The sequence below is a fragment of the Saccopteryx leptura genome, chromosome 1 (genome assembly GCF_036850995.1).
Source record: "Saccopteryx leptura isolate mSacLep1 chromosome 1, mSacLep1_pri_phased_curated, whole genome shotgun sequence".
NCBI lineage: Eukaryota > Metazoa > Chordata > Mammalia > Chiroptera > Emballonuridae > Saccopteryx > Saccopteryx leptura.
Genome location: NC_089503.1, coordinates 319688685 through 319713840, shown reverse-complemented (window position 1 = coordinate 319713840; position 25156 = coordinate 319688685). Strand labels below are relative to the sequence as shown.

General features: G+C 57.8%; 1 protein-coding gene across 9 annotated transcripts in view; it reads left to right on the top strand.

Moving 5' to 3' along the window:
- The window catches only part of PLXNB2 (plexin B2), a 31200-nt gene extending 9463 nt beyond the window's left edge, over positions 1 to 21737 (top strand). For 3 of the 9 annotated variants that reach the window (XM_066358752.1, XM_066358757.1, XM_066358756.1), the window contains exons 2-37: positions 4599 to 4651; positions 8034 to 9123; positions 9486 to 9668; positions 9751 to 9879; positions 10505 to 10605; positions 10718 to 10844; positions 11218 to 11371; positions 12223 to 12337; positions 12425 to 12533; positions 12613 to 12714; positions 13208 to 13300; positions 13588 to 13669; positions 13779 to 13939; positions 14057 to 14205; positions 14395 to 14503; positions 14686 to 14822; positions 15017 to 15187; positions 15587 to 15719; positions 15830 to 16057; positions 16197 to 16373; positions 16495 to 16634; positions 16779 to 16879; positions 16963 to 17192; positions 17278 to 17459; positions 17786 to 17852; positions 17978 to 18124; positions 18399 to 18555; positions 18676 to 18776; positions 18863 to 18947; positions 19096 to 19250; positions 19323 to 19483; positions 19560 to 19707; positions 20121 to 20185; positions 20300 to 20375; positions 20693 to 20767; positions 20848 to 21737. In XM_066358752.1, coding sequence (XP_066214849.1) covers positions 8047 to 9123; positions 9486 to 9668; positions 9751 to 9879; positions 10505 to 10605; positions 10718 to 10844; positions 11218 to 11371; positions 12223 to 12337; positions 12425 to 12533; positions 12613 to 12714; positions 13208 to 13300; positions 13588 to 13669; positions 13779 to 13939; positions 14057 to 14205; positions 14395 to 14503; positions 14686 to 14822; positions 15017 to 15187; positions 15587 to 15719; positions 15830 to 16057; positions 16197 to 16373; positions 16495 to 16634; positions 16779 to 16879; positions 16963 to 17192; positions 17278 to 17459; positions 17786 to 17852; positions 17978 to 18124; positions 18399 to 18555; positions 18676 to 18776; positions 18863 to 18947; positions 19096 to 19250; positions 19323 to 19483; positions 19560 to 19707; positions 20121 to 20185; positions 20300 to 20375; positions 20693 to 20767; positions 20848 to 20952 — 5532 coding nt within the window. In that variant the 5' untranslated portion in view covers positions 4599 to 4651; positions 8034 to 8046 and the 3' untranslated portion in view covers positions 20953 to 21737. Of the gene's footprint in view, positions 1 to 506; positions 771 to 4598; positions 4652 to 5295; positions 5437 to 5807; positions 5933 to 8033; positions 9124 to 9485; positions 9669 to 9750; positions 9880 to 10504; positions 10606 to 10717; positions 10845 to 11217; positions 11372 to 12222; positions 12338 to 12424; positions 12534 to 12612; positions 12715 to 13207; positions 13301 to 13587; positions 13670 to 13778; positions 13940 to 14056; positions 14206 to 14394; positions 14504 to 14685; positions 14823 to 15016; positions 15188 to 15586; positions 15720 to 15829; positions 16058 to 16196; positions 16374 to 16494; positions 16635 to 16778; positions 16880 to 16962; positions 17193 to 17277; positions 17460 to 17785; positions 17853 to 17977; positions 18125 to 18398; positions 18556 to 18675; positions 18777 to 18862; positions 18948 to 19095; positions 19251 to 19322; positions 19484 to 19559; positions 19708 to 20120; positions 20186 to 20299; positions 20376 to 20692; positions 20768 to 20847 lie in introns of those variants that run through there. The other 6 variants (XM_066358758.1, XM_066358753.1, XM_066358755.1 and 3 more) reach the window with 6 other exon arrangements.
- The last annotated feature ends 3419 nt before the right edge of the window (positions 21738 to 25156 follow it).

Here is a 25156-nt window from a genome sequence, read left to right as displayed (position 1 = left end):
CGGGGGGTACCGGCTCCCGGCGTTGAGCTTGGACCCGGGCCGCTACCCCATTCCGGCAGCTAGCCCCTTGCCCCCTCCTTGCGCTTGTTTGGAAAACAGCCTAGGCCCTAGGTGCGGGCTGCCTGGCTGTTTTGTTTCCTCTGATTTGCTTAACGCTGCCGGCTAATTGCCGATTTGCATTTTCGTCTGGGGAGTGGAGGCCCTGTTTCCCAGGCTGCCAGCTGCCCGGTGGGGGAGGGGTGGCTCCCGCCTTCTCTGGGCCTGGCGGCCCAGGCGCAGACAGCCTGTCCCCCGTGACTAACCTGGCCCCCACGTCTCTGTCCCTCACCACCACCGCCCCATACATACACAGGGAGTCTGCGGGGGTGGGCTGTAGCTGTCCTTACCTGGGCCTGTCCCTACCTGGCTGAGCCTTCACCTGGGTTCCTCTGTTGGACCCCTCCTTCACTGGGCCTGCTGCTTTATGTTGTTGTGGTGTTATTGTTTTTTCCTTTATCTTTTTTAAGGTTAAGGAATTGCTCCATTTGTATTTGCTTGACAATAGTGCCTTGGGAAGGACCCCCAACTGTAGCCTACTCCCCAGAGCTCTGTCCAGGTTGTGTTGAGACCTGGGGAAGGAGGAACTGACAGCTCTCAGCCCTGGATTCTGGTCTGGAGTGAGGACTCTGCCCTTCCTTCTTAGGCACCTCCTGTCCATCTTTGCCTGTTGGGGTGGAGGCAGAACCCATCTGTACAAGGGGCCTGGCAGCTGCTGGTTAGAGGAACCTGAGGTGAGAGCCACAGGGGACCCAACTGGCAAAGGCTCATACTACTTCCCACATGGTCTGGGGAGTGGAGGAGAGGTCTTGAGTCCCTGGGCCGGTGCTGTCCCTCTAGTGCTCTTGCTTGGGGAGAAAACATTACTGTGTGTGTGAGATTTGGGGGCCAACTGCAAGGGGCACATGTGGTTTTGGTTCCCTCTACTATATCTCACTCCCTACCTGGTTCATTGCGCTCAGTTCCACAAATGCCCACCCAACCATATTCTGTGTTTAGACCTTGCTCACAGAGTGCCCATCACTGAAGATCATAGACCATAAAGGATAAGTGACAATCTGCAGGACTGAGCCAGGATGATTGTCTCAGGGATTTGGGAGATGGGTAGTTTCCCGGGGAGTGGGGAGCAGCAAAAACAGAGACATATGATCTCATGAATACCTTTCTTCCACTGCAGGTACAGCCATAAGGATTTCCACACATGGGTTCACTCACCCTGCATGGTAGCTCACTAAGGCCCACGCTGTTACCACCCCCATGTTACATAAGCGAAAACTGAGGCACTGCATAGCTTTGTAAATAACCCAGAAACCCAGGTAGAAAGTGACAGAGCTGGGATTTGAGCCCAATAGTCTGGCTCCAGAGTTCTCTTTGAGGCCCCTCTGGGCTGCTGCAGTGGGTGTGTGTGGCTGTACAGTGGGGGCCAGCTGTGGACTCGGGGACCAGTGGGCACTCATGAGAGAGCAGCTTTCTTCTGAGGGTAACAGGAGTGACCCTTCTGAGAGCTGGAGACAAAGGCTGGCTATTGGAGTCAGGGTAGTTGAGAGCAGGGGCACCTTTGAGTTAGGAAAGACTCTAGGGCTTGGTGGTTGAGAAAGGAGAGGGTCCAGGTGTCATTCTGTAGGAAGTATTGGCTGGAGGAGCTTGGTGTTGGGAAGAGAAATCCATGGGCTGCCCCTGGGAGGGTCTGAGAGGTGGGTCCAGCCTGGTCAGGTCCCTGGTAGGGGTGGCTTGTAGGGGGTGGGTGGATGTGCGTGGACTCAGGAAGGTGTCCTTTGGAAGAGGCCAGCCTCCCTTGGCCTTGCCTGTAGCAGACGTACTACCAGGGACATGCCATGGGGGCAAGTTCTGGGGCCGGAGGAGCCCGCCGGTGTGCATAGTCTGTGCCATTCCTGTGCTGTGGGCTCAAGTGTAGCCTCCACCTGCACCTGCAGCAGCCCTGAGGCCAGTGTGGTCCTAGCTTTCTCATGAAACTACCTGCCCTGACACCCTGTGGTTTGGCTCCTGACTGCCTGTGGAATGACCTTTGCTCCTTTCACAAAGGCTGCCTACTCTGAGTACAACACCTCTCAGCCCTAACTCCCAAGGTCCCTCTTGGGTTGCTCCAGCCAAGAGATAAATACAAATAAAAATTTGTATTTATTTATTTTAGAAAAGAGAGAGAGAAAGAGGGGAGGAACAGGAAGCATCAACTTCCATATGTGCCTTGGCTATATGTGCCTAAGCCAGCCCAGGGTTTTGAACCGGTGACCTCAGTTTTTTTCACTGTGCCACCACAGGTCAGACAGGTTAATCTTTCTTGCTCAGCTAGAGGTTGAGGACACCAAAGGGATTTCCTATCACAAGGAAGTGCTGCTGTCACTGTGCACAAATGCCCATCTCCCTGCCCTCCTTGTCCCCTTTGTTCCCCGTTGGACTCATCACAGGTCCTGGAGAGTGTGCTGCATCGGGCAGGTAGAGCTGGGAGTGGAGGCAGGGACTGAACCTGGTTAAGGAGGTGTAGGCAGCGTGCTGGGTTCAGAGGCTTAAGCCTGGATGTGGGGGACTGCAATGTGCCAGGAGAGACTGAGGAGGGGGGAGTCCCTGAGGGCCTGGCAGGTGGAGTCACTAAGGTTTGAGTGGAGCTGGAGGGGACCGGGGCATGTGCAATCATTATTATTATGTATCTTCTCTCTTTTTTTTTAAGTAATCATTCCTGAATATACTCATATAATATTTCATAAAGCAAATAAAGTTACTTTACTGTCCCAACCCCCTCCTTCCTGCCCCTTAGTTATACTACTATATTCAACTTGGAGGAAGGCTTCTAGAACACCTCAGCAATTAAACCCTTGTGTGCCCACATTGATCCCTATGGAAATACCTAGAATCCTGGACCACAGCCATCCTGGGCTCCATGGGGTCAATACAGACCACCCACCTGCATCCGTTACTTGGTTTTTCAGGGTTCTCTGATTGGATGTTGGGTGGTTGCCAGACTTTCACTATAATAAAATATGCTAAGAAGTATCCTTGGACAGGTCCTCCCTGTGGATATACTTCTTGAGTGTTTATCCAGGAGAGGCTACAATAGCTAAGCATTGCTGAGTTGTGCTACAGTGTAACAAGCTCTCCTGAGGCTTTTTCTGAATGAATCATTAGTCCTTACAAACCCCCTGGGGAGCTCACTATGGCTGTCTCCATTTCACAGATGAGGAAATGAGACACAGAGAAGTTAAGTAATTTGCCCAAGGTCACACAGCTAGTAAGTAGAATTGCATTTTTTTTTTTTTAAGTGAGACAGAGATAGGGAGAGAGATGAGAAGCTTCAACTCATAATTGTGGCACTTTAATTTTTCACTGATTGCTTTCTCATATGTGCCTTGACTGGGGTGGGGAGGCTGCAGCTGAGTCAGTGACCCCTTGCTCAAGCCAGTGACCATTGGGCTAAAGCTTGCAACCTCAAGGTTTTGAACCTGGGACCTCAGCATCCCAGGTTGATGCTCTATCCACTGTGCCTTCACCAGTCAGGTGGGTATACACATTTTTTCTTCTTTTTTGTGTGTGACAGAGAGAGAGGGACAGATAGGGGCAGACAGACAGGAAGGAGAGAGAAGCATCAATTCTTCATTGTGGCACCTTAGTTGTTCATTGATTACTTTCTCATATGTGCCTTGACTGGGGGGCTACAGCAGAGTAAGTGACCCCTTGCTCAAGCCAGCGACCTTGGGCTCAAGCTGGTGAGCTTTGCTCAAACCAGATGAGCCCACGCTCAAGCCGGTGACCTCAGGGTTTGGACCTTAGGTCCTCCGCGTCCTAGTCCGACACTCTATCCACTGCGCCAATGCCTGGTCAGGCCATAAACACATTTTTAAAGCAATTTTTATTTTAATCAGAGTGATATATGTACCTAGTTTTAAACCACAGGCAGTGCTAATAGACATAATGATAAGCGGTTCCTTCCCCTTTTTCTTCTGCCCTTTTTTTTTTTTTTTTCGAAGCTGGAAACGGGGAGGCAGTCAGACAGACTCCCGCATGCGCACGACCGGGATCCACCCGGCATGCCCACCAGGGGGCGATGCTCTGCCGCGATCAGAGCCATTCTAGCGCCTGAGGCAGAGACCACAGAGCCATCCTCAGCGCCCGGGCAGACTTTGCTCCAGTGGAGCCTTGGCTGCAGGAGGGGAAGAGAGAGACAGAGAGGAAGGAGAGGGGGAGGGGTGGAGAAGCAGATGGGCGCTTCTGTGTGCCCTGGCTGGGAATCGAACCCAGGACTCCTGCACACCAGGCTGACGCTCTACCACTGAGCCAACCGGCCAGGGCCTCTTCTGCCTTTTTTGGGTAAAGGAGGGAATGTCAGGCTTGTGTTCTGGGAAGACCAAGTAGGTATGTATGTGCTTCGATAGGGTGCTGGGTTAGGGACATGGAAGAGGCAGAGGAGATTGAGAGTCTCCTGCTTCCAGGATAGCAGAAGCCAATGAGGTCCCCTGGGCTGCTCCCCACCCCTCAGACATGGAGCAGAGGAGACAGGTGGAAGCAAGCCAGGCTTGTGGTGAGACCACTGTCTCTCCTTTGCTTTCTAGAGACTTTTGATGCCAGCTGGGAGCAGAGACTGAGCTGAACTACTGGAGCCTTGGTGAGTGGGGGCTGAGCAGTGGAGAATACAGCCATGCAGTGAAGCTAGAGGTGCCCTTCACTGACTCTGTGGTGGTGAGACTGGTCCTGCTAGAACCCTTGTGTACACGTCTGTTCAAACACAAGTGCCTTGCCCACGGAGGCCACTGCCAGGCCCCACTTTTCTAGTTCCCTGAGCCAGATTTTGCTTAAGGGGGGGTCTGCAGGGAGACTGAGCTGGGAATTTGGGCTTGGTGGGAAGGGATGCCTGTCCAGTTGCTTTCTGGGCCAGCAGCAGGCTGGAGTTGGTGTGACTTCTTGGAAGTGCACCTCCGGCCTTCAGCCAGGAAGGCCATCTATGCCCCTGAGGAAATCCCCGCTGCCCGTTGCCCGGTAAGCAGGGGTCCTGGCAGCCTTCAAAACAGGAAGAGCCCATTCCAGGAATGCCAGAGGCAGGAAGTTTTGCTGGCTGTGCCTGACACTTCCTGCACAGCCTGCCTTCAGCCTAAGCTCTGCCACTGGTCAGGTAGGTTACCCTTTGCTTCTGGGCCTGGCCAGGCAGATCACCTGAGTCTTTGTTTGTTCAGGAAGTAGAGGAGAACTGCTGCCTATGGAGTGTGACCCTGGTTTCTCCTGCCAGCCTGAATGGCCTGGGCTCAGCGTGGGAGATTTCAGCCTCATTCTGCCCTCTTGTTCACCACCTAGAGAGTTCCTGGGCAGGGAACCTGGGTTTGACCCTGGCTTGCTCTCCCAGGGTAGCCAGGGCAACAGCTTGGTGTCTGGGCCAGCTCCTTGAACACACACAAGGTATTCATTGAGCACTTAGGTTAGCCAGCCCTGGGGTAGAACCCAGGCTGGGCTCCTTCCTGCCCTAGGGGACTCAATTAAGTGGAAGGTTAACCAGAGAAAACCCACGGCATTTTTTTCATGCACTGTGACCTCAAAGGTGTGTGAGCTGGCAGGGTTGAGGGAGGGCCGAGGATCAGAGCTGAGAGCTTTTTTAAAAGAGAGGTGCCCCAAGTGTTCTCCCACTTGGTTGGATCTAGGTTCAAATCCTTGCCAGGTGCTTTGGTTGGCATGGGTCCATCTGGAACCAACCTGACTGCTCAGGATGGCCTGGGTTCTGGCTGCTTTGGCTCCGCCCTAACCACCCCCCCCCCCCCGCCCTCCCCATCCTCACCCCGCCCCTGCCATCTGAGTTCCTTCCCAGGCTGGGGAACATTCCATTCATTCCCGGCTCCTTTGGCCACAGCCGCAACCAGCAGCCAAGCTGCCGGGTCTCCATAGAGACTGGGGCACTCGGGTGAGTGGGGCCGGGTGTGTGGGGCTGGACGGGAAGGGCCAGCCTAGTCTTGAGGCTGAGGGGCTAGGTCGGCGCCACAGAGTGGACTTTGGTCTCAGGCAAGCATACACGGAGGTGGGGCTGTGTGCTCTCTCTGGCCCAGGCCTTTTGCGTCCCGGCTGGGCCCATAGGAGTGACTACCAGCTGGTGCCCCAGAGTCCAGGGCCGCCTCCACTGTGCCCAGTTTTGCATAGAGTCAGAGTCATGGGCATCCCAGCTCCACATCTGGGGGTCTCCACAACTGTGTCTTCCTTTCTAGGGACCCCAGGACTAGCCATCCTTCTGCATAGTCCTGAGGAGCTTGTGAAATCTTCCTGCTCTGACCAAAACCACCACCTTCTCTCTACCCAGGTTCCTTCTCTAACAGCCCTCCTTCAGGCCCCCTTCATCTCTCCCTGCCCAGCCTCTGCCCCTAGGCATCCCCTGGCTCCTTCCCAGGTCGCTGCTGTGCCCCTTCCTAGATACCCTCCCGCTAGTCTGGGCATGTCTTCTCTCCCAGTAGCTGGGTAAGAACTGAGCTCTCTAGGGCAGGTTTGGGGTCCTGTGCAGAGGCAGGAGTTGCCCAGCTGAGGGGACTTCCTAGTGGCCCAAACAAAGAAGGAAGCTGGCTTGATGTGAGAATCATAGAGACCGTGAGAAAAAGCTAACCCATTCCAGTAAACACAGCTTTGCCCAAAGCTAGTGCCCCAGAGAAACATCTCCCGTGACCTTGGAGCAGAGCAGGTGCCTCTCTGCTTTCCTGGAGGAGATGGGCACACGGCGAGGGGTGAGGTCATCAAAGGGAGTAGAAAAGTTAATTGTTTCTTGAGAGAGGTGATGTCTAAGGTGGCTGCAAAGGGCATGCCAGCTATTCTGGAGGTGCAGGGTGGGGTGTGCAGGAACTCTGGGAGACCAGGGCCTGGGTCCCTCATTACCATCCTTTGGGTTCTAGCCCCTCTCGGGCACATCGACGTGTCATGCCTAGTACAGGTGCCCTCCGGAAAGTTTATAATCCAGGGATGGGGGTTTATGCATGCATCAGGAGAAGGCAGCCTGTGGGGGTGGCAGTGGGGTCTGGTGTGGGGGATTCTGACCAGGAAAGAGGTCCCAAGGGTGACCTCTGTTACGGGACTACCCCATGGTGGAAGAGGCATGGAGGCAGATCGGCCCTGCCTGAGTTGGGGAAAGAGAACCCTTGGCCCTTGGATCTCTCCTCCAATTTGGGGGCCCTTAGCCCAATCTGGGCCCTCATATACTTGGACACCTGTGCGGACCTCAGTACATACAAGGACATGTGACCACACACAGGGCCCTCCCAAGCTCTGTAAGCATGCCCCCACCACATACTCCAGGGTCTCCCATCTCAGACCTGGTATACTTGGGCAGCTTGCAGTGGACCATTGCTGGCTGCTCTGCTGGTTCACCAATGGGTAAGGGTCCTGGAGGGAAGGTCAAGGAGGCTCGGGGAGGCAGTGCTGGGCTTTGGGCTAAGCGGCTCCGAGAGGCACTTATTAACAGCATAAGCTCACCTCCCTGTCAACTACAGCTTTGGTATCATCTGTTTCCTGTCATATTGCATCATGTGCTGAGAGTCAGGTGTAGGACAGGTGTGTGGTCCACCTGTTTGCATGTCCAGGGCCATTGGTCACCCTGGCTCTCTGATAGGGCTTATACTCTGGGGACGGTGGCCCTCATATCAACTGGAGCTCTTGGGGACATGGCACATACATGATGCCTGGGAAACTTCTGGAGGAGGTGCTCTGTTGCCTTGGAAATGGGCCTGCTGCTGGTGCTGTGGTGGCCTGGCACCAGTCATAGGTTAGACTGCCAGGTGAACTTCTTGTGAAGGGCTGGAAAATAGTATCTTCGAGATGAGGGTGGGTGTGTCTGGCCACACATTGGAATGCAGGGAAGGGACTGAGCACTCAGAACACACTGGGCAGTCATGCCCCTCCCGGCCTAGGTTCTGGTCATTCAGGTAGGGACCAGAATGGGAGGGTCTGGATTGAGCTGTGAAGGGGGGCTTCCTGAGTGGATGGACCCTCCAGGCTAGGGCTGCCCTGACCTTTCTCTCTTCCCACAGGGTGCCGGAGGTGATGGCACTGCAGCTCTGGGTGCTGACCCTCCTGGGCCTGGTGGGCACAAGTGTGGGCCTAAGGCCCCGGAAGCTAGACTTCTTCCACAGCAAGACGGAGCTGAACCACCTAATCGTGGATGAGGCATCGGGCATGGTTTACTTGGGGGCAGTGAACACGCTCTACCAGCTAAGCGCCGACCTGTACCTGGAGCAGCAGGCCACCACAGGCCCAGCCCTGGACAACAAGAAGTGCACACCACCCATTGAGACCAGCCAATGCCATGAGGCTGTGCTGACTGACAACGTCAACCAGCTACTGCTGCTGGACCCGCCAGGGAAGCGCCTTATCGAGTGTGGCAGCCTCTTCAAGGGCATCTGTGCCCTGCGTGCCCTCAGCAACATCTCCACGCGCCTCTTCTACGAGGATGGTAGCGGTGAGAGGTCCTTCGTGGCCAGCAATGATGAGAATGTGGCCACAGTAGGGCTGGTGAGCGCCACCCACCCTGAGGGTGAGCGTGTGCTGTTTGTGGGCAAAGGCAACGGGCCGTATGACAACGGTGTCATCGTGAGCACCCGCCTGCTGGACCGGACCGGGAGCAGGGAGGCCTTTGAGGCCTATACAGACCATGCCACATACAAGGCCGGGTACCTCTCCACCAATACACAGCAGTTCGTGGCAGCCTTTGAGGACGGCCTCTATGTCTTCTTCATCTTCAACCAGCAGGACAAGCACCCACCCCAGAATCGCACACTGCTGGCTCGCATGTGCAAGAAGGACCCCTACTACTACTCCTACTTGGAAATGGACCTACAGTGCCTCGATTCCGGGGACACCCTGTCCCCTGCCTTTAGCACCTGCCTGGCAGCCTCTCTGGCCACATCTGCCAATGGCAGCAAGGTTCTCTACACCGTCTTCACCAGGGATGACCGGAAAAGTGGGAGACCTCGTGCAGGCCTCTGTCTGTTCCCATTGCATGAGGTCCATGCCAAGATGCAGGCCAACCGCAACACTTGCTACACGGGCACTGGGAACATTGGCCATGACACCTTTTACAAGCCCTTCCATGGCGAGATCCAGTGTGGCGGCCACGGTCTGGTACGTGGCCTCAGCAGTTTCTCCCCGCAGCATGGACCACACACGTTGCCATGGGCCTGAGAGTTGCTTCTATTTGCTGGCTTGTCTAAATCCTTGCCTGCTTTAAAGGCCCTGTGAAAGGGTATGCATGTGTGGTGTCTCTGTAGTTCGGTCAGCGTGTGTGCCTGTACACCTGTGGTGGCACCTCCAGGGCCCAGGCCCAGGTACCATTCAGCAGTGAGCATATGGATGGCCTCCCCACCTGCATGGCCCTTGTTCTTAGGGACATGTATAAAGCCACAAGTGCTAGGAGCCCTAGTTGGGGGAGGCCTCCTCGGCAGGTCAGGGGTGTCTATGCTGACTGTTAATGCCATGGTTCACAGGGTGCCAGCGAGAGTTTCCTGTGTGGCTCAGAGCACCTGCCTTACCCACTGGGCAGCCGAGAGGGACTCACAGCCATGGCTGTGCTACAGCGTGGAGGCCTAAACCTGACAGCTGTGACCGTGACCACTGAGAACGGTCACACCATTGCCTTCCTGGGTACTTCAGATGGCCAGATCCTTAAGGTGAGGCCAGGGGCAGGGCAGGGGCAGGAAAGGCCATCTGTACCATACCACCACCCTTACATGCCTGCCTTCATGCCCAAAGGTATACCTGGCCCCAAACGGCAGCTCTGTGCAGTATGGCTCCATCCCCGTGGAGATCAACAAGAGAATCAAGCAAGACCTGGTGCTGTCTGCAGATCGAGCCAATCTGTACGCCATGACCCAAGATAAGGTAAGCCTGCAGAAAACCGGGAGGGGGCCTAGAGCCAGACCACTGTGATAGTCCTAGAAGGGTACAGATAAGGACTTGAAGGGACCAACTCCATCCCTGTCTCTAGCACCTTCCCTATCTCTGCAGCTCTGTTCCTGTGTGTCCTGTGTCTCTGGTCCAGCCTCAGACCCTTTCTGATGGAAAGGATGAGGCATTGCTCAGAGTGGGCTTCCTCCAAGGATGGCCAGGGCAACAAGAGGCCACGTGCAACCTCTGTGAGCTTGGACAATGAGACACAGGACGGGCCCCCTTATCAGAGGGCTGGTGTAGGAGGCTCTTGAGCCAGCCTTGGGAGCACTGAGGTATCCAAGGGTTTCTCCCAGGGAGTAGGGTTAGTAGGCCTGGGCTGGCATAGGGCCCTGGGCAGGTGCAGTCACAGGGCCAGGGCCATATGGAGCCTGTTGCACAGCCTGTGCCTGGATCATTTGTCAGTGCACCTAAAGTTGCCATCTGAGGCTCTTACAACACAGATACAAGTGGTCAAACCAGTGTCCCTAAGAAAATCTGGGGTCAAGGGGGGATCCTTGTGGCTTCTGGCCTGTTGCCCTGGAGGCTATAATCCTGTTCATTGCCCTGTTGCCCCCAGGTGTTCCGGCTTCCCGTGCAGGAGTGTCTGAGCTACCCAACCTGTGCACAGTGCCTCGGGTCCCAGGACCCCTACTGCGGCTGGTGCATCGTTGAGGGCCGGTGAGCATCTGGGGCCTGGCAGTCTTGGCTCATGCTGGGGATCCAGGGATCAGCCCCACCCCACCCTGAGGCTGACAAGTACCAGGGCTGAGGCTGCCCCCTGTCCCTGCAGATGCACCAGGAGGGCCGAGTGCCTGCGGGCTGAGGAGAGCGGACACTGGCTGTGGAGCCGCGGGCAGTCCTGTGTGACCATCACTGCGGCCCAGCCACAGAACATGAGCCGGCGGGCACAGGGGGAGGTGTGTGACTGGGTGGGGCAGAGGGCAAAGCAGGGCTACTGCCCCACTGTTGGGCTGGGTAGCAGATCCTCACAGCATCTCATTCCCAGCCTGGGCTCTGGACGCTGAGCCTGAGGCCCCGGAGGCCCCGGGCCCTGACCTGGTAGGCTCTTGTGTATTCAGGGCAGACGATGGTGAGGGTGATGGAGGCAGGTTCTAGTGTCTTCTCCAGGGGGTAAACCTGTACATGCGCAGGGGCCTGCTGGAGAATGAGTAATAGGTCAGGGGCTCTGGTGGGGGGCGGTTCTCCTATTGACAGCCCAGCCCTGATGCCCCACCTACCCCCAAAGCTGAACAGAGGGGTCCATTGTGACCTGCGCGACCTCCTCCCCAGGTACAGCTGACCGTCAGTCCCCTCCCAGCCCTGAGTGTGGAAGATAAGCTGCTGTGCCTCTTTGGTGACTCTCTGCCACACCCTGCCCGTGTGAAGGGAGACATCATTGTCTGCAACTCCCCAAGTAAAATTCCCAGCACGCCTTCTGGCCAGGGTGAGGCTCCATCCTCCCACCACCAGGCACTTCTCCCTCCTTCCTCTACATCTTGGCGTCATTCACCCTACCCACTGAGCCCCTCCTGTGACCCAGTCCCAGGGGTGTGGGCTGAAGTGGAAGGGGGGGCAGGCAGCACCTGCTAGGGTGGAGCAGGGCAGAGGCCCACAGTTGGGTTTCTGGGTGCCCGGAGCTGTGTGGGCTATGCACCGTGATCACCTACCCCACCCCATGGCTGTGAACAAGAGAGACTCCTGAGCTCTTCCATGTGCTTCTTTGTCACATCTTTTTAGCACTGCCTGGGTGGTGGGCCCTGGGCTCTGGTGTCTGAGCAGAACCTCTCCTCCCTACCTTGTCCAGCTTTAGAGTGGTGGGGCTGTCCCCAGTGGCCAGGCTGTGAGTATGGGCCAGGGCAGGCGCCAAGCCTTTGTTCCTGAGTATTCAGGGCCAATGGAGGGCAGCTTGCTAGCGCAAGCAGGAGCTGAGCAGTGACGTGCGGGGACCTGGCTGGCGCTCTGTCCCAGACACCAAGGAACCCTGCAGGGACAGAGAGGATGACAGCACAGAGCCTGGGAGCTGACATCTGAGCCGAGATCTGATGGCGGGTGGCAGGCCTGCAGAGCCTGAGTACACGTCAGTGGGGCGCCCCATGGGGCCCTACCCACAGTAAGGCTCTCCATAGTCGGGCTCAGATTCTGTGCTTGATGGCCTTTTGGGAGCTATGACAGGACAAGGACTTGGGGCTGGCAGAGGCCCAATTCCAGGCCTTCCTGTCCCCCACCCCTTCTGTGCCAGCGGTGCCCTGCACTCTGTGGCCTCTGCCTGACACCATCCCCATATGCCATCTGTAGACCATGTGGCTGTGAACATTCAGCTCCTCTTCAAAAACAGCAACATCTTCCTCACCTCCCACCTGTATCCCTTCTATGACTGCCGCGAAGCCATGAGCCTGTCAGAGAACCTGCCGTGAGTGCCAGGCTTGCCCAGCCCCCCTGCTCCTGCTGCCCTGTCCCCGCTGCAGACCCCACACTCCTTGGAACCCTCTCCCTGCAGGTGCATCTCTTGTGCCAGCAACCGATGGACCTGCCAATGGGACCTGCGTTACCATGAGTGTCGGGAGGCCTCACCCAATCCCGAGGACGGCATTGTCCGAGCTCACATGGTGAGGGGACGTGGGGGCCTCAGCGGAGCAGGGCTGCTTGGTTGTGGCCAGGTGGCACCTGACCAGTCTTAATCTGCAGGAGGACAGCTGCCCCCAGTTCCTGAATCCCAACCCGCTGGTCATCCCCATGAACCATGAGACGGATGTGACCTTCCAGGGCAAGAACTTGGACACAGTGACGGTAGGGGCTCAGGGGACACTGCCCTGGGGACTGAGCTGACCAGTGCAGATAGACCTGGAAGAGTTTCTGTGAGGCTTTTGCAGAGCCATCCTGCAAACTGGAAATTGGAGTGCCAGCCTCCCCACTGCAGGGCTCAGCATATGAGATGGCTCAGCAGACACAGTACTGGGGACAGCAGGAGGCAGAGGGGTCTGGGGGATGTGTGGGCTTTCTGACAGGCCTTGAAAACTTAGAGAAAAGGAGGCAAGGGAGTTTGTTGAGGAGCTGGACAGTAGGGTGCCACTTAGCAAAAAAGCAGGGTCATTTGCTCAGGTTTATGTCATGGTAGTGGTACGTCTAGGAGTGGCCAAGTGGGCAGTTGGGATGAGAGTGCCTAAACTGGCCCAGGGGGTGTGGGGTATAGACAGGACGTAAACACTGAGCAGTAGGGTTCGGGGTGGCGGGACAGGAAAGGCTGGTCTGTGTAGGCTATTCTGACTGCAATGCCTTGCAGGGCTCCTCCCTACACGTGGGCAGTGACCTGCTCAAGTTTGAGGAGCCAGTGAACATGCGGGAGCCAGGAACCTTCTTCTTTCGGACCCCAAAGGTACAGCTCCGGGGACGGGCAGGCCGGTCCGCTGGGCCCTGTGGGCAGGTCCTGTGAGGGGCAGTTCAGTTACCTCGGGAGATGAGGAAAGAGGGGTGGCCAGCCAGGCAGGATGTCTGTGTCCCCGTCTTCTGGGAGCAGAGTGACTGCTCAGATCTCTGAGGCTCTAGCACCTCCTCTGCTGCCCCTCAGCTATGAGGGGACCACATGGACCCTTGTGGGCACAGCGGTCACCCTATACAGTTTGTGTGGGAGCAGAGCGCAATGTGTCCCTGTGTGTCCCCCAGCTGTCCTATGATGGGAACGAGACGCTGCCCTTGCACCTGTATGTCAAGTCCTATGGCAAGAACATCGACAGCAAGCTCCAAGGTGGGTGGGGAAGAGTCACGGGCCAGGTGGGGCACGGAGGGTGGGTGGGGAGCAAGGGTCAGGCTGGGAGAGGGGTGGCACTGCTGACTGCTGGCTTCTCCCTCCACAGTGACCCTCTATAACTGCTCCTTCGGCCGCAGTGACTGCAGCCTGTGCCTGGCCGCCGACCCCGCCTACAAGTGCGTGTGGTGTAGTGGGCAGAGCAGGTGTGTGTATGAGGCCCTGTGCAGTAACGCCACCTCTGAGTGTCCGCCGCCCGTCATCACCAGGGTGAGCCCCCTAAGGCCTCCCCAGCAGGGAGGGGAGGGACTCCAGCTTGAGCCCGGCCCAGACACATGGCCCCAGCCCACCCAAGCTTTCGGGTCAGCCAGGCTCTGCCCATTTCAGATCCAGCCGGAGACGGGCCCCCTGGGTGGGGGCATTCGTGTCACCATCCTCGGGTCAAATTTGGGGGTCAGAGCGGACGACGTCAAGAGGGTCACTGTGGCTGGTCAGAACTGCGCCTTTGAGCCAGAACAGTACTCCGTGTCCACCCGGTGAGTGGACAGCCCATGGCCTGGCTCCATTAGCAGGGTCAGTCCCCACCCTGGGGGGCCGGGTGACCAAGCGGATGGAGAGGAAGGACACAGGTGTGTGTGGGTACCCAGGATTTCCCACAGACATGCCAGACAGGTGGAGTGTGGGGTGGGCCTTGAGAGTGTCCCCACCCTGCCTGTTGCCCCCAGGATCGTGTGTGCTGTTGAAGCTTCAAGGGAGCCCTTCACAGGGGGAGTCGAGGTGGATGTGAATGGGAAGTTTGGCCACTCGCCACCCCACGTCCAGTTCACCTTCCAAGTGAGTACCTGACCACCCTGGGACTGGATAGGTTTTGCAGATAGGGACGGACATGGGTGGGTCTGGCCATTGCTGCTGACTCCTGGGGCTGTGCCCCTGCCACCTTCTGACAATAGTTAAGGTCTAGGAGGTAAGGAGGGCCGCCGCCTCAGCCCTAAACCAGATGTACTCATCTCTCCTAGGAGCCTCAGCCCCTCAGTGTGGAGCCGAAGCAGGGGCCACGGGCAGGTGGCACCATGCTGACCATCAACGGCACTCACCTGGACACCGGCTCTCAGGAAGACGTGCGGGTGACCATCAATGATGTCCCTTGTAATGTGTGGGTATTATCAGAGGCCAGTGAAGCCCTGATCTGCTCTGGTTTGGGGGACAGGGCGGGGGTATCGTGGACATGACCCTGAGTGTGTCCTGGAGGGACCAGTGCAATCAACCTGACCCACTGACCTTTAGCCCAGGGCTGGGGTTGGTCCCAGCGTAGAGTGGACAATTACTGGCAACTGTCCTCCTTTCCAGGATGCAGTTTGGGGCACAACTCCAATGTGTCACTGGCCCCCAGCTGACTCCAGGGGAGCACCTCCTGGAAATCTACTATGGGGGCTCCCAAGTGCCCAACCCTGGAATTACATTCACCTACCGTGAGAATCCAGTGCTACAGGCCTTCGAGCCAACGCGAAGCTTTGTCAGGTGTGGCCTCTCCCTCCATCCCCATCCCTTGTTGGTCACTGCCTCCCTGATGTGTAGGGCTGGTCTAGGTGGTAGTAGCAAGCATCTGGAAAACCCCACTGTACCCCCAAATCAGCTTCCTCCTAGGAAGCCTGATGGGCAAGCCCCATGACCCCTTAGCCCTGTGATGCTCGAGGATGGCAGTGCTCATGGTCACATGTACTCACAGAGACCTATCTGCATGGCACCCAAAATCAGAGTGGGGTCAGGTCAGGGACGCCAACCCTGCCCTCCCCGAGCCTGCCACATGGCCAACATGGGGTGGGGGGCATGGCCTCATGGGCATCTGCTCTGGAGCTGTCTGGGCATCTCCCTTGCCCAGACCTGCCCACTCACGTGCCCCACCTGTCCCATCCCCAGTGGCGGCCGCAGCATCAACGTGACAGGACAGGGCTTCAGCCTGATCCAGAAGTTTGCCATGGTGGTCATAGCCGAGCCTCTGGAGTCCTGGAGGCGCAGGCGGCGGGAGGCCGGACCCCTGCAGCCCACAATGGTCAGTCCTGCTGCTGGCGGGGAACTCAGATCCAATGTCGGCTGCTGGTCCCAACTGGGGAGGGATGGGGCCTTTGCCAAGTGGCCTGATGTCCTGGCCTCAACCTGCAGGTTGTGGGTACGGAATATGAGTTCCACAATGACTCCAGGGTCGTGTTCTCGTCCCCGGCCGTCCCCGAGGAGCCTGAGGCCTATAACCTCACAGCACTCATTCAGATGGATGGGCATCGAGTCTTGCTCAGGACCGAAGCTGGGGCGTTCGAGTATGTAGCTGATCCCACCTTCAAGAACTTCACAGGGGGCGTCAAGAAACAGGTCAACAAACTCATCCATGCCCAGGTGAGGACTGGCCACAGTCCCGGGGTCAGAATCCTGACCAGGCGCCGTGTGTGAGGGATGCTACTCAATGAGGTCTGGGCTGAGCTGGTCCAGGTGACTCCTTCCTGCTCACAGTGACCCCACCACCCCCTACCCACAGGGCACCAACCTGAACAAGGCCATGACGCTCCATGAGGCTGAGGCCTTTGTGGGTGCCGAGCGCTGCATCATGAAGACACTGACTGAGACCGACCTGTACTGCGAGCCCCCAGAGGTGCAGCCGCCCCCTAAGCGTCGGCAGAAGCGAGACACGACACTCAACCTGCCCGAGTTCATTGTGCGTGTGGGGCAGTGGACTTGAGGGCCAGGTGGGGAGGTAGCACCAGCCTGTGCCTGATGGTGCTGGGCACTCGCCTTAGCCCCACACCTGTCTGTGCTGCATCCTCCCCTCCACACAGGTGAAGTTCGGCTCCCGGGAGTGGGTGCTGGGCCGCGTGGAGTATGACAGTCGTGTGAGTGAAGTGCCTCTCAGCCTCATCCTGCCGCTGGTCATAGTGCCCATGGTGGTCATCATCGCTGTGTCTGTCTACTGCTACTGGTAAGCCCCTCCCACAGCCCTGGCCCTGCCCCTCCCACAGCCCTGGCCCTGCCCCTCCGATGCCTGCCTCAGCCCTCTGGCCACACTTACTGCCCAGCATGGGCAGGGGTCCAGGCCAGGTCCCAGAAGCCTCCCCATGCACAGGAGGAAGAGCCAGCAGGCCGAGCGCGAGTATGAGAAGATCAAGTCCCAGCTAGAGGGCCTGGAGGAGAGTGTGCGTGACCGCTGCAAGAAGGAGTTCACGGGTGCGGCTGTGGGGCTCACGGGGCGGGGGGCGCCCTTGGTAGTGGCAGAAGAGGGCAAGGTGTCAGTGCCGTTGTCCCCATAGACCTGATGATTGAGATGGAGGACCAGGCGAGCGACGTACATGAGGCAGGCATCCCTGTGTTGGACTACAAGACTTACACCGACCGCGTCTTCTTCCTGCCCTCCAAGGATGGCGACAAGGATGTGATGATCACAGGCAAGCTGGACATTCCTGAGTCGCGGCGGCCCGTGGTGGAGCAGGCTCTCTACCAGTTCTCCAACCTGCTCAACAGCAAGTCCTTCCTCATCAACGTAAGCAAGCGGGCAGGTGGGGTGGTGCGGGGGGGGGGGCAGGCTCGGTGTGGGTGAGCTCTGACCAGACCAGCTGTCCCCACAGTTCATTCACACCCTGGAGAACCAGCGGGAGTTCTCCGCCCGTGCCAAGGTCTACTTTGCGTCCCTGCTGACGGTGGCTCTGCACGGGAAGCTGGAGTACTACACAGACATCATGCGCACGCTCTTCCTGGAGCTCATGGAACAGTATGTGGTGGCCAAGAACCCCAAGCTGATGCTGCGCAGGTGCGTGTGGGCGGGGCACGGGAGTGGAGGCTGTGGTGGCACAAGCTTACTTGGGCACCTGGTTTCCCAGCAGGGGAAGCCAGTGCTGAGGAGTAGGGAGGAGACATGGCAGGGTGGCGTCCCTGGCAGCCACTAGCCTCTGCTGGTCACTTAGCTGCTCCCCCTCAGCATCAGCCCTCTGCAGGATGGGTTGATATGTCCACCCTCAAAGAGGCCGGGCATTCTGGTGGGGGCCAGGCTGGGGTGGCTGATCTGGGTGCTTGAAGAACCAGCTGGGCCTAAGGACACTGAGGGGACCTTGGTACGAGGCCTGTCTGCACCTCCAGGTCTGAGACAGTGGTGGAGAGAATGCTATCCAACTGGATGTCTATCTGCCTGTACCAGTACCTCAAGGTGGGCTCCATGTGGCAGGCTGGGGTGGGCAAGCTGGCATCCCCTAAACATCCACCTGCCCAGGCAGCACCTCAAGCTGGGCATGGTCAGCCTATCTGAGGCTGAGCCTGCCCACGTTGCTCCAGGACAGTGCTGGCGAGCCTCTGTACAAGCTCTTCAAGGCCATCAAGCACCAGGTAGAGAAGGGCCCAGTGGACGCCGTGCAGAAGAAGGCCAAATACACCCTCAACGACACAGGGCTGTTGGGGGACGATGTGGAGTACATGCCCCTGGTGAGTCCTAGGGCCGGGTTCTGGGCCAGTCCCAGGACCAGAGCAGGGTATTGTTTACCTCCCTGTGCTGGAGAGACCCTCTAAATGCAGTGACCCCAGGAGGGCATGGGCACCCAAGTGTGAGTGATGGTGAGTTTGTGTGCACTCCCGTTAGACTTGCTGTGAACTGTGAAGGAGTACCCTCTGTTCCTCCATTCTGTCCTGCTGAGCCAGAGCTGCAGGGCGGGCAAGGCTGGGCCACCTACTGGCCCTTCATCCCATATCCTTCCGGCAGACGGTGAGCGTGATCGTCCAGGATGAAGGGGTCGACGCCATCCCTGTCAAGGTGCTCAACTGCGACACTATCTCCCAGGTTAAGGAGAAAATCATTGACCAGGTGTACCGCACACAGCCTTGCTCCCGCTGGCCCAAGGCGGACAGTGTGGTCCTCGGTGAGCGTCATCCCCGCATGCCCATCTCGGTTGGGCAGGCAAAGTGAGGGAACAGACAGCAGGGCTCCCTGCAGGGTGATCTGTGGTTGAGTTCCAGGAGCTGGGCTATGTCGTCCACAGAATGGCGTCCTGGATCCACAGCCCAGATACTGTCCGACCTGGACCTGACATCCCAGCGGGAGGGCCGGTGGAAACGCATCAACACTCTGATGCACTACAACGTGAGTACGGGCGGCTCAGGGAGGCCGTGTTCCCCACAGGTAGGGGCCTGGAGAGTGAGGCCTGCCCTCATGACCATGTTTCCCAGGTCCGGGACGGAGCCACTCTCATCCTGTCCAAGGTGGGGGTCTCACAGCAGCCTGAGGATAGCCAGCAGGATCTGCCTGGGGAGCGTGAGTTCCTTCTTTCCTGTTTTATTCTGGCCCCTGGAAGTCAGCATGGACCAGTGTCCACCTCAGGGTACCATCTGGGGACTGCTGAGCCTAGTGTGATAACCGGCCCTGAGCTCTAGCCTTATCCCTTGGCACACCCTCCCCATAGGCCACGCCCTCCTGGAGGACGAGAACCGAGTATGGCACCTGGTGCGTCCCACGGACGAGGTAGAGGAGGGCAAGCCCAAGCGTGGCAGCATGAAGGAGAAGGAGCGCACCAAGGCCATCACTGAGATCTACCTGACCCGACTACTGTCAGTCAAGGTGGGTGTGGGGCAGGCAGATGGGCATGGGGTGGGCAGTGGGCAGAACGCTGAGTCCTCCTTCACCTGACAGGGCACGCTGCAGCAGTTTGTGGACAACTTCTTCCAGAGTGTGCTGGCACCTGGCCTCGCCGTTCCGCCTGCAGTCAAGTACTTCTTCGACTTCCTGGACGAGCAGGCTGAGAAGCATGACATCAAGGACGAGGACACCATCCACATCTGGAAGACAAACAGGTAAGGGCTCCTCCATCCCTCCACCCACCTGCTCACTGATTTCAGCAGCCCCTCACACACTGTTGCTCTGTCTCAGTTTACCACTCCGATTCTGGGTAAACATTCTCAAGAACCCCCACTTCATCTTTGACGTGCACGTCCACGAGGTGGTGGACGCCTCCCTGTCCGTCATTGCTCAGACCTTCATGGATGCCTGCACACGCACAGAGCACAAGCTGAGCCGTGTGAGTGACCCTGCGGCAGCCTCTGGTGGGGGGAAGGCAAGGCGGGGCCTCACCCAGGAAGCCTGGGGGATTTTAACGGGGCAGTGTCCATGGGGGGAGTCGTGGCTGTGACAGGACGTGCCAGGAGGTTTGGGTTGTAGGTTTGCACATTTCAAGCTGGAGCTCAGGAGAAGGCAGGTGCGAGGTAAGGTGTTGGGGGACAGAGCCTGAGACCCCATCCTTCCCCTCCATGGTGACTTTTACTACAAATTACAATCTGATGTCAGCATGGGGATGCCCATCAGTTCTAGCTGGGCAGGAGCACTACCCCTCCTTTTCCTGAGTGGGCCAAGCCTGGCTCCAGCAGAGCCCAAGGTCAGAGACAGCAGCCAGCCTACCTTGGCCTGGGCGTCACTTGGCTCTGACCCCCACAGGACTCTCCCAGCAACAAGCTGCTGTACGCCAAGGAGATCTCGACCTATAAGAAGATGGTGGAGGAGTAAGTGATCCCACCCTTGACCCCCACCCGGTGGGACCCCTGGGAGGAGCATTCTGGTGCACAGCTTTGGGTCCAGCATTTGGGACCCACTGTGCCCCCCCCTCTTTCCCACAGTTACTACAAGGGAATCAGACAGATGGTGCAAGTCAGTGACCAGGACATGAACACGCATTTGGCAGAGATTTCTCGGGTAAGGGGGGGTCTCAGGGAACACACTCAAGGACCCTCCCTGGTTGCGGTGTGCTGTGCTCCCAGGAGAGAGACAGAGGGTGAGGCCAGTTGGGCTGGCATCCACGTGTGACCACATGTGGGCTGGGGGTTGTATAAGCTCCAAGTTGGCTATGTCTGCCATACACCTGCATGAATGGGGAGCTGTGTCTGTCTGTGGCTGCCCACATATCTGAGTGCTGTGAGGCTACGACATGTCACAGTCCACTGCTTGCTCCACTGGGTGACAGCTTCCTGCCCTTCCTTGCCCTGGATCACACTGTGCCCTCTCAACCCCAGGCACACACAGACTCCTTGAATACCCTTGTGGCCCTCCACCAGCTCTACCAGTATACACAGAAATACTATGACAAGGTAGGAAGTCCCATCCTCCTGGGGTGGTAGTGCGTGGGCAGCCCCCTCCCTGCCTGTGGTCTGACGTGACCCACCCTCAGATCATCAACGCCCTGGAGGAGGACCCTGCTGCCCAGAAGATGCAGCTGGCCTTCCGCCTGCAGCAGATTGCAGCTGCTCTCGAGAACAAGGTCACAGACCTCTGATTTCGGGTCTCTGCCACCATAGTCTCGGGGCACAGGTGCGTGATGCCCAGTGCCGGCACTGGGCAGCCCCTGGGGAACGAGGTCGAGGTGGTAGGCTCAGCCCTTTTCTCTCACTGGCAGAGGAACAGCGCCCCAGGGCGTGTGAGTGTGGGTACAGCGGGGACCCCACCTCAGTGTTGGTAGCCACGTAGCATCTTTCTCCCGAGCAATAGTGCCTGGCGCCCTCCAGCACCAGCCCCTCCTGAAGAACCAGCATCGAGCGTTGTCTCCAAGTGGAGTCTCCTGAGCTATTCTCAAACGTGCCTTTCGTCCCTGGCATCACCTCGTGTCGCTTGGGGCAGTCGGGCCTCAGCCCCCCCCCCCCCCACTCCCAAGCACCAGCAGCCGCCTCAGATACCTGGGTTTGGCCTCTTTGGGTGGGGTCTGAGTGCCTGCAGCCCCTGGGGCATCAAGCCTGGACTGTCTGCCCGCCTGGACTGGAGGAGAAAAGCGGTACAATACCTTCCTGACCTCACCTGGCCTGCTCTGTGGAGCATCAGCACTCTGGGTGGACTCCGTGCTGCAGGCCCCACCTCAAAGGTCAAGCTGGACGTCAGACGTCGAGGCCCAGGCAGCCAGAGGGGATCCAGCAGACTTTGGGGGGGTCCTAGGTTCAGCCTGTCAGACAGGCTGTTCTGGAGGCTCTGCCCAGTCTGGGAGGCCAGGAGCAGCTCAGCTAGGACCCCCTCACCCCTTTTGTAAATCTTGTTCATTGTAAATCAAATAAAACTGTCTTTTTCACTCTACTGGTTGGCTAGGTTCCTACTGGGACTGCAGGTCTGCAGTCCCTTCTCACCTGCTCTCATTTCTGGGCCTGTCCTGCTCATGGTCTACCTTCCCAGACACTGGCCCTAGGTGGGCCTGTGTGGCTCACGTACCCACCCCATCTCCCTGGTTCCTGTGGACCAGGCCCATGGGGGAGTGTTCAGAGGCCATAGCTCACCCACAACCATTAGCTGAGCTGAATCCACCCCAAAGAAGAGAATGGTCAAGTGCAGTGAGGCCTCAGGCTTGGAGAGGCACTGTGGCAGCTCAGGCCTGAAAGTGATCTTGGGGTGGCTTATGGGGGTTCAGGTGGTGAAGTCTCTGATCTTGGGCTAAGCCACCAGGAGCCATAGAGTAGTGGGGGTGGCAGTGGTGAAGGTAGCCTGCTGTCTGGACCTTGAGCTCACAGTGACCTTCCTTCCTGAGGTGGAGGTACCTTACAGGCATGGTCCATTCAGTCCACCCAGTGCACATTTAGTAAGGCCTTACTGTATGTAGACCATACTGGACACCGAGGTTGGCTCTGGGATAGAGGGCCCTGTCACCCCCTGTTTGAGGCTGTGGGGCCATTGGGGTGGGCTCTGTCCCATGAACCATTCCAGGATGTCTCAGGACATAAGTAGGGGTCAAAACCCAGTACCTGAGAGCAAGTGGTACCTTTGCTGGTGCCAGAGGAAGGGGATTCTCTGGGGATCTGGGGGAGGGGGGGTTGCTTTCAATCCCCGAGTCCTGTGCAGGGCAGGAGCTATGAGATATGTCGCCTTGTGGCTGTTAGTTACACATGCATGTGTGCACATACAGCAGTGTCAGGCTCCTTACTCAATACACATGGTGCTGGGCACTAGGGACTCTGCAGTAAATGGGGCAGACAAAGCCTGCTCTGAGGGAGCCTTTGTGTTTCAAGAATACCTTGTGCTTTACCAAAAGGGATTTGGTGGCTCTATAATAAGGGAGTAGAGGTGGTCTAGCTTCAGATATGGCTGGATCCAGGTGCTCACATGTCTGGATTACACCAGTCTGAACTTCTTCCCAACACATGCTGGCTTATCCTTGGGCAGCAGGGATACTGGTGGCAGGCAGCCCCAGCCTGTGTTCTCTCCACTTGGGGCACATCACTGTGACTGTTCTTTTTTTTTTTTTTCCCAGAGACAGAGAGAGAGAGGGATAGATAGAGACAGACAGACAGGAACGCAGAGAGATGAGAAACATCAATCATTAGTTTTTCGTTGCAACACCTTAGTTGTTCATTGATTGCTTTCCACATGTTCCTTGACTGTAGGGCTACAGCAGACCGAGTAACCCCTTGCTCGAGCCAGCGACCTTGGGTCCAAGCTGGTGAGCTTTGCTCAAACCAGATGAGCCCACCCTCAAGCTGGCGACCTCAAGGTCTCGAACCTGGGTCCTTTGCATCCCAGTCCAATGCTCTATCCACTGCGCCACCGCCTGGTCAGGCTATGACTGTTCATTATAAATCAAATAAAACTCTTTTTCACTGCTGGTTGGCTGGGTTTCTACTGTGGCTGCAGGTCTGTAGTCCCTGGGGAGTCTCCCTGGGTGAGGCCACTCTGCCTGGGGGCAGCCCTGTTTAAGCCATCTGGAACAAAGGTGGGTGCAAACAACCAACATCCCCACCCAGGTACCCCTGAAATGGCAATGCTATGGTCCATACTAGGTTCCTCCTTTCCAGAGACCCAGCTAGTCAGGAATCTAAAAACATTACTGCCAAACCAGAGCAGGGGAGCAGTCTGGGAGTGCCGAGCTTGAAGTGGGGGGTGGGCACTGGAGGCCTGGCTTCCAGACTGGATCCCTACAGGCCACTTCTGCCCCCTCACCCCTGGGGGCAGCCAGGCAAGAAGATGGGAAAGTCAGTGAGATCCCTCCCACACACACACACCCAACTTCTACTCTAAAGCTTGGAGATTGGGAGGGCTGCAGGTCCATCAGCTGGGCCCACTTGGAGGAAGGAATGTGAAGGGATCCAGGGGCTGTCCTTTCATGGGGCCTAGGAAGGGTAGAAATGGCATGGATGTCGGGAAGTATGGAGTAGGCAGCCCAGCCATGAGTGGTCAGAATGTTCTCCAGGAGGGAGCCACCTACAACCTCCACCTTTCCTTCCAAGTGGCAGGCCACATCTTGTTTCCTTGCTTATTAGAACCATGAATCCTATCTTGGACACACCCAGATTAGCATTTTAAGAAGTTCATTGTGACCTCATAGAGGAGGGCAACCAGACTGGTGAGGGGCTGAAAAAGGAGGGGGTGACCTGGACCAGGGAAACAGTGGACACAGAGATAAGGGCTGGGCTCTTGGCATTCAGAGGTGACAGTGAGTCACAGTAGAGGGTGAAGGGAGACCAGGACTCAGATGTGGCAGCCCCCCATCCTCACACCTATGTTCCTACTCTGGGCTGCTGCCCCTGCCTGCCTCCACCACCCACCGCTTCAGGCTCAGTCCTCTCACCTATACATGGCAGCCTTGGTCTGGTGGCCTGGATGACACTGAGAATGTCCAGCAGAGCTCCCTAAAAACAAAAATCTGAAACTGAACCCTGCTCCACCCTGTCTGCCACAACCATCCACCATGGCCACCAACCTCTTTTCTGTTCCTTAAATCAAGGCCAGTCCTTGGGAGGCAGGGCTGTTTGGTATCACCTCTCCAGGGGATGTTCCCTGTCTTCCCTCCCCCGCCTCCCCCCCTCCCCCCCCCCCCCCCCCCCCCCCCCCCCCCCCCCCCCCCCCCCCCCCCCCCCCCCCCCCCCCCCCCCCCCCCCCCCCCGCCTCCCCCCCCCCCCCCCCCCCCCCGCCGCGCCCGCCGCGCCCGCCCCTGCCGGGAGAAACTCTCCCTGGCCACACCCCTGTACTGTTACCACCACCGGAACCTTCCCCAGAAGGAAGCATGGAGGGGGGGACCTGTCTCTGGGCCAGTGTCACAGGCTGTGTTGTGTGTGTCCACAGCTGATTTGCTGAACGAGGAGGGTCTCCATCCACTCCGTGTGACCCGCTGAGCCCGGCAGGGAGGCCCCTCCACTCTGGTCATCTCTGACCACTCACCGCCCGGATTCCAAGGAAGGCTGGGAGGGGGCTCCCTTGGGTGAGCAGACCCTGTCCCGGAGAGCACGGGGGTTGTCCAACCCCTGCGCAGGGGCGGGGTCGGTCGTCATGGGAACGGGCTCCAGCTCGCGGGCTACCGCAGACAAAGGCCGGTTCCCACAGCCAGGGCTCCGCTCCCGCCCCACCCCAGGCTTTAGCAGAGGCCTCATTAAGTCCGCACAAAACCTCAGCTACCCGAGAAAGGCGTCCCAGAGCAGGGTCCTCGAGGAGACCCAGAGCAGACTTCTGGGGAGGAGGGGGGAACAATAGCTCCTAGAAGGGAAACTGAGGCCTGTGGCTCTGGACATGGC